At 35.9% G+C, this 8,113-nt stretch overlaps 1 protein-coding gene across 1 annotated transcript; it reads right to left on the reverse strand.

The window, feature by feature from the left end:
* Positions 1-1,538: 1,538 nt before the first annotated feature.
* Positions 1,539-7,810, reverse strand: SCG2 (secretogranin II). Its single transcript, XM_034782428.1, has 2 exons — positions 7,662-7,810; positions 1,539-3,868 (listed from the first exon to the last, which is right to left on the reverse strand). Exon 2 carries the CDS (start codon positions 3,852-3,854, stop codon positions 1,980-1,982), a length of 1,875 nt encoding a protein of 624 aa, XP_034638319.1. The 5' UTR covers positions 3,855-3,868; positions 7,662-7,810; the 3' UTR covers positions 1,539-1,979.
* Positions 7,811-8,113: the final 303 nt, after the last annotated feature.

Here is an 8,113-nt window from a genome sequence, read left to right on the forward strand (position 1 = left end):
TGTTATGAGGAAAATAAGTTTTAGAGCACAGGCAAAATATGGAATCGCATAGTATTGTCTAATGAGATCATGTCTTCTGGAAATTTTTAAGTTGAACTTTAACATGAGAGTGGCAGGATTCATTCCAGTCATTCTGTGGTTTAGCATTTACGTCATATTATACAAAACAGAAGATCAGTATTTGCTGAAGACAGCTACCTGTGGAATATATGTCCTTTGGAAACAACCTGATGGTTACTACTTATTGAGAACTGCAAGCAGTAGATTAATTCCTAACTTTTTTTAAAGACTTCTAATCATGTTATAGTTTCTTCCAGCTGAATCAATATCAGTATGGAATTAGTACATTAGCCAATCAGATAATTAAAAACAAACACACAAAAAACTGTAACATGAAGTGTTTTAAGAAAGTAAAGTCACCACAACTAACAGAAATTTTTTTAACAAAAAATCTAGCCCAAAACAAGGACTGTAGTGGAACCCTGATAAACTGCAGTTGAACAGGATAATGATGAGACCTAAAATAACCGTTTCGCTCTGCAGCATTTGTGTAGTATCTTTATTAGCTATTTTGTGACCCAGTCCTGCTAAAACCATACCCTCCCACACCCATTCATCATAAGTAGTGATCAGATGCTTGAGAATATGGGAGGAACCCTACTTTGTCCTCAGTCCTGGACATACTTTAACTATGCCCATGAATAGGCCCCCTGAAAATCAGTGGACGGCTTATATGCATAAGCGTTTGGAGGAACAGAGCCTTAGAATTTTCAGGGAGTCCTCTAAAAGGTCTTAACAAGATCTGGAGAAAAAATTTAAAGGGTCCAGGGCTATATATCACTATTAAATTCTTCCTTGACTCATACATAACCCAGGAAAGACATTTATGGCAGCCATTTGCCTTTACCAGGATCCTAATTAATGGAACAAACTTCCATGCAGAGGGGGGCCATAATAGCCAAAACTTTTTTAAATGGTAAGGGAAGCAGTAATCATTTTTATAAACACAAAAAGTATATAAGGAAGGAATCCCCATCCATTGTGCTACCATAATCACAAAAATAAGTTGTTTTAGCTCATAGCTGTGAGTTAACGCCTCATTGCTACACAGCAACATATGGAAAATTTATGATATTTTGAAGAACCTACTTGCCGGAGCTTTCCCTTTCCTGCTTGGATGTAGAATTGTCATGAAAAGTTTGGTTTCATTTAGTTTTATATATTTTATAGGCTTCCAGTGTAGTGTGTCTTTTCTGCTGAATAGATCAGCCTCCCCTAGATCCATAACCAATCTTCTTATGTGGCCAGATTTTCAAAAGATTCCATGTAGCCTCAGCTTCACATGATACCAGGAGAACTGCAATTGCTCAGCACCTTCACCAATCAGGCCAGTACATGATGGTGTAGCCCAAAAGGCCAGAAATATTTGCTGCTGAGTAATTTAAAAACATCAGTTAAAGCTAGGAAGATTGGATATCGAAGTAAAAAGTTTTCTCCTAAAAATCACATTCTATCAACTGTCATAAAGAAACACAGTCTATTGTCCAGAAATAATATTTATTCATCAACAATAAAACACAGAATAGAAAAAGCCTTATAAATAAAACTATATATATGCTGTATTTTTATTCAGTACTCCACAAAAAAACATTACAGACAGTAACAAAATAATTGAATTAATTTAAAAAACTTCAAATATGATAGCACTGTTCATTTATCATGTTTTATCAACAATGCAATGGTCATTTGTTTACATATTACAATTTTACTAAAATTCGTAACCCTGCTCCTTAAAACAATTGAACCAATTTGTTACTTGATCCAAGATTTATAACATATATGTATATCCATAAACAATAACAGCTCTGAGAAAGTTATGCAGACTGTTCAATGGTAACTGCAAGTTGTTTGGGGGGGAAATCACAAATGAACTGGGGTAAAAATCAAAACATTGCAGAAAAATTATATTTGGGTAACAATTACATATTTTCCATTGCCCTTTTAGTAATGTGATCTCTTCCTTTGTCTGATTGCTCCTGGTTTAGGTACTCTAGCACCTTTACTAGCATATCTTCATCCAGATACTGCCTGTTTTGTGTGTCGTCATTCTCCCGGGCCATGGACAGCCTTTTGCTGAGTGAGGCTAGTTTATCAGATTCTTGTGGTCCCAGCTGATTTAGATGTTCGTTGATTGCTTGCTCAAGCTGGTCGTCTTCCTGTTGATCATTTTCAGATGAAACTGGGACTGGAACACGTTTCAGCTGGTTTGTATTGATAACTTCAGGGTATTTTGCCAACATATTTGCCAAGTAATCTGCTAGTTCTTCATCTTTTTCATTTAGTTTTTCGTATTCCGTTTGTCGTCTTTCCAAATCATTAATCCAAGCAGCTTTAGGAAGTTGATATCCTTTAGATCTTCTGGGAATGTAGGAAAGTCTTGGCAAACTGTTCTCTTCATTAAGCTGATTTACAAAGTAGGAGGTTTTCTGATTAGCTAAATTATCAGTCCCTAAAAGATTGACAATATCTTCAATATTGAGGTCTTCAGGTAGATTATCTGGCATAACATTAATTGGCTGCTTCATGTAACCATTTTTAGGGTTCATTTTATTTTTAAATCTATCTGTGTGCTCTAGATTTGTTTCAGAGATGTCATCCTCAAGATCTTCTGGGAGCTCTGGTTCTTGCTCTGTCTCCACCCTTTCATTCTGCTGCTGCTTTTCTCCAGTTTTCAACATGTCTAGTAAATCCTCTGGAGGGATTTGTAAATTCCTTGAGATTTCTATTAGTTGAGAGATAGACTGAGGATCAAGTTTTTCCAAAAATGTACCTGCCCTTTTTTCTTCATGTCCAGTCCTTAACCTGCCATTTCCAATATTGCTCATCAGCCTCTTCAGATAATAATTCATTAGCTTTGTAATGTCATCTGACATTTGATCTTTACTGTCTCTCCCCATTTCATCCTCCAGGAAGCCTTGTTTCCCTGATCTCTTCATTTCATCATCAATCACTTCTTCATTTTTATCAATTTCCTCTTTACGATCTTTTATCTCTTCTTGTGTTTGGCTTTCCACTTTTTCCTCTATTGGATTCCAGTCTTCTCCTCCCACTACATCTTCATAAGCAATATTATTCACTTTATATACATCATCTTCATCTTCTGTGTACAATTTCTGATCCTCATCCAGCCTCTCTTTTTTGTGATTATTTGGCCCTGTCATCTTCCCCAGCTCCTGAAAGACAGACTCCAAAGTAGCAAGGCTTTGGGGTGTATATTGTTCTTCTACTATTTCATTGGTGCGCTTGAAAGGACTGTCTCTTGAACTTTCTTCATCATGTACATGTGGCATTTTGACATATTTGTGTCGTCTCTCAGGCCACTTATAAGCCTCATAATCATCACTCACGCCAGCTGGAAAGTTATCTGAACTCAGAGTATATGGTTTATTTTCTTTTGATCCAGCCTTTGACTCTTTTTCTGTTTGCCTCAAGGCTTCCAACATTGACCTAACCCATTGTGACTCATCTTCAGTCAGAGAATCTCTTATATTATCTGCTTGGTGGCTCTGATCTTTGCTTTCTTTCTGCTGCAGAAGAAATGGGGCACCTTGATAGAAATTGTAATCTGGGCCATTTTCTCCCTTGTTAGCTTGTTTGCGGAGATTTTCTATATATTCCAAGGCTTTGATCATATCTGGGCTTGGGAGCCTTTGTAAATTTTTCACTAAGTAGTCTGGGTTTTTCTGAAGCAGCTGATAAGGTTCGATTGAAGCTGCATCAACACAACAGATTAGAACAAAGAAAAGGGTGAGAGAGGAGGCTGCTCCAAGCCAACAGGTTTTAGCATCTGCCATGTTAGAAATCTTTCCTTAAAATAAAGAAAAGGGACAGTTAACATACAGAAATAGTTAGTAAAGTGCAAAGCAAAAGCAAATTTGAGATTGCTGCTTTGAACTGGAACTCATGGTATTTATGTTTTTATTAATTATGAAAAGCAAATAGAATTCCCATATGATCCCTTTATGGCAACCCTAGATTTATTGTGAGTTTATCTGGAAGTCTTTCAGGTCATTCCTTTGATAAGGATACTGGAACCTATTGGTTTGAAATGATAAAACCATTTTCATACTATGGCAGGTAAAAGTCCCTAATAAAATTAATTTATATACAAAGGAGCTTGATTTTCCAATCTAAACAGAAAACGTAAATCCTACATAATTCATAAAATACCCATTTATGCATCTAGATCAGGGGTCGGCAACCTTTCAGAAGTGGTGTGCCGAGTCTTCATTTATTCACTCTAATTTAAGATTTTGCGTGCCAGTAATACATTTTAACGTTTTTAGAAGGTCTCTTTCTATAAGTCTTTAATATATAACTAAACTATTGTTGTATGTAAAGTAAATAAGGTTTTTAAACTGTTTAAGAAGCTTCATTTAAAATTAAATTAAAATGCAGAGCCCCCCCGGACTGGTGGCCAGGACCCGGGCAGTGTGAGTGCCAATGAAAATCAGCTCGCGTGCCGCCTTCGGCATGTGTGCCATAGGTTGCCTACCCCTGATCTAGATACTGATTTGAGCATCAGCATTTGAAAATTTGGCCTAAAATATTAATACAAGCTTAGTGATAAACTGTACATAGAATCCTGTTGCCCAGTTGTCCAGTCTGCTACACTGACTCCACTGAATGGTTTTATTCCAGGCTAACGCCAATGTGATAGAGTGGAGAATCTGGCCAATAAAATCATGAGGTGATTTATATGTTTACTTGTATGAATATTTTAAAAATATTAAAATATTCCCTTATGCTGCTTTTCAAAAATATTAATAATAAACAAGTTTGTTAATTTTTCCATAGGCAGTGAGGAAAGCTAAGACCCTTTGTGGGTTAATCTATTCTGCCCCTTAAGGGTATCATATGTTGATGTCTTCCTAAATTGTTGTTTTTAAATGGACTTGGTCAGGCCCAGACTGAGTGGCAATTTCTTCTGTAGTGGCTAAACAGTCTTTCACTTTTGCTTTGAAATAAAAATGGGTGTTTTGTCATTCACTTCAAGCAAGTAGGATGGATACACATGTAGAATCTTGGCATTATGGGCCTAATTCTCTGATGGGTGAAAGCTCCATGAGTTAATGGAGGTGCACGGCACCAGAGAATTTTGCTCTATAAAAAAACAGAAGTAAAATAAGTGAAAATATTTTACCCATCACATATGAGTAACACAGTCATGCCATTGCAACATATGAAAATATTTCTATAAAAGGCCCAATCCTTCAAGGTGCTGAGGGTTCTCAGCACCAACTGAGGTTAAAGACTCCACTCCCAGGAGATACTTAGCACCTCACAGGACTTGGCTATAACAAATACTAGTCTATTTTACCCAATTCAATTATATTATTCCATCTGTCATGAATAAAGTACAGTAAATGAGAAAAATGGTGAGGATAGAAAAAAACACTGAGCTTAATTGACTTGTTTTGTTTCATTCACTTTTCCCATGAGCCTATGGAAAACATCCTGGTAAGATGTTAGTGATTCATACTAGTAGAAGGACCTATATAGACTAGAATTTACCCATGGCTGTAACAGTAGATATGTTCTCTTCAGTTCACACATAGGATTTCCATCCAGATGATTCTTTATTGTAGTTTAACATGAAATAATTTGACAAAATAAAGTAGCCTCAGTTACCCACAATTGCTTTTTTTCCCTCCATGCCTGCAGCAAATTATCATTGTGAATATCAAATATTTTATCCAATCAAGTATTAATACTCCAGAATGGATTATTTCAGAGCAATCAATAACACCATCTCTTTTTATACTTAAACAAAAGCAAGAGAACCATGTACCTTCTGTTATGGAAAAGGCTTTAGCTTTGAAAGGGATAAAATCGGTCCAAAAAAAACCCACAAAACCCTGCACAGTTACAATTTTTATGTTGATTAGAATCTATAGTTGCAATCGAATGAAGCTAATGTTTTTCAATGGAGAAGTTGGTCACTGATTAATCTTTAGTTTATTAATAAATAAAATACTATGCATTTTCAGTTGCTGAAAAATTATTTCATAATAATAGATCTAGATCTTCCAGGTAAAACAGTCCACTAAAATCCTCCCTCCGATGAAGATGATTAATTCAGCCTCTGACAGTACGTGCTATTTATATAGTATTGTATCCTCTGCAAAACTTACGAAAATCTAAGTAAAATCATGAAAGAGAAACACAGGCAAAGTTTAGGCTGGCATTCTAGTAGCATTTTATTTAAAAAAATATTTCATTTTGAGAGATGATATCTTATGAATTCCTTTCTGAATATTTCATATGCACTTCTGTCTGGATCAGTTTCACTTCCAATTTATTGAAAGATGCTATATGAAATATTTGAAAATAACAGTTGGATATAATTTGTTTTAAAACCTCTGAAACTAGATTACAAAAATCAGTTCATTAAATGTAATACCTTATTTAGGGAAAATAGGCTCCTCCCCAACCCTATTTTATAAATATGAGAAAAATAGAGTACGTTTTTCATGACGTCAAATCTATAAAAAACATTCTGTATTATTCTTTTTAAAGCACATTACGATAAAACAGCTGTTTTCCCAACAGCTGTAGAATTGTGGTGCTAGTCTGTATTGTGCAATCTGTCCTGTTAGCACCTAAAAAAGAGAGAAGTCATCTCTTACCCAGACTCTTATCCATCAGATTAAGTAGTCACCATTTGTAAAATGAGGGGATTGAGTTCTCAGTGTAATGTGTACTGTCAAAGGAAATGCAGAGTGACAGAGGGTCTTCTGCAAAGAGGCAAACAACCAAAAACAAAATTCCCTTTCTGGGGTGTTTCCATGGCAGCATATTTCCCCTTGAGCCCTTTCCTATAGATTCACATGGTGCTCTGATGAGAATATAATATTTCCAATTAAAATTTTGCATGAAAACTCATAAGCTTTCCTATGGAACTCGCACAGAATTCGTAATGCTCTGTGAGCTACAGCAGGAATCCCTATGGGAATTGTCTGTAAGGAAAATGTGAAAATGCAACACACCCTCTTCATCATTTGTTTGCTTTTTGAGCAATTAAAAATGGTTGCAGTCAATTAGCTTTCTTTAAAGTTTGTCTTATTGCTAATATACAAATTAGGGTTCATATTAAGATTAATTTCAGTATTTTGTAAATCAAGTGGTTTCTGAATTGGCATACTTGATTGTTTAGATGGGTGGAAGATTAATTGAATTGTACATGTATCCAAGGCAACCTCTTATTTTACACGATTATTTTAAACATGTCAGTGAACCATTGAGAGTGAATGAAATCACAAAGAGAAACATTACATGATGTTTGATAGCTTCAGCGAACAAATGAAGCTGATGTCAAATTGTAATCACTAGCTGTAGAACCATTAACTTTTCCCACTTATTCAGTATTTTAATTATGTCCTTTTAATTATTTTTAAATCCATAGCTAAATCATAGGTAAGAAATAAAAAAGAGAAAGATTCACCCATCTGGAAAACACTATTTCTATGCTAAATGAAGTGCATCAGGTTGTTATGGTCCCTAATTGTGCTGGTTTCCTAGTGTAGAGTGGAATGGGAAAAGCTCTGAACAAACAACTTTACATTCAGTCTTTGAAAGTACAAAGAAAAAAGCTCCCTTACCTGTGTGACTTAGACAGCAGAGCGAACCCAAAGCATGATCTTCCTTGTCTTTTTGCTGCGAGTTTGTGGACTGTTTTCAGCACTAGGACAGCTCCCTCTGCTTATACTGTACATCACCTGACTCTGCACTGCCACATTGACGTCACCTCACCCAGTCACAAACCACAAGCACGGCGGAGCTGTTGAGAGAATGCTGGAGAAAAATAAGTTTGGGCTATTTTTGAGATAATTCTTCTGTACAATTATGCCCTCTGTCTGCCTCTGGAGAACACTACAGATTTCATATAATCAGAAAGACTCGGGGCCAAAGAGACCTTCTGAATAACAAAGACAAGACCACTGGGAAAAACCCCTCAACAAAAATAAAAAAAACTACAATGAACATTCTGTGATCTGCATACAATTAATAGATGGCATCGTGACTTTCAACTCCCAGCATCCTTTTTGAGCAT

This window comes from Trachemys scripta, chromosome 9 (assembly GCF_013100865.1).
Source record: "Trachemys scripta elegans isolate TJP31775 chromosome 9, CAS_Tse_1.0, whole genome shotgun sequence".
NCBI lineage: Eukaryota > Metazoa > Chordata > Testudines > Emydidae > Trachemys > Trachemys scripta.

Excerpts from the sequence above, each read along its gene's own strand:
- SCG2 (XM_034782428.1), bottom strand. The coding sequence starts at position 3,854 with ATGGCAGATGCTAAAACCTGTTGGCTTGGAGCAGCCTCCTCTCTCACC.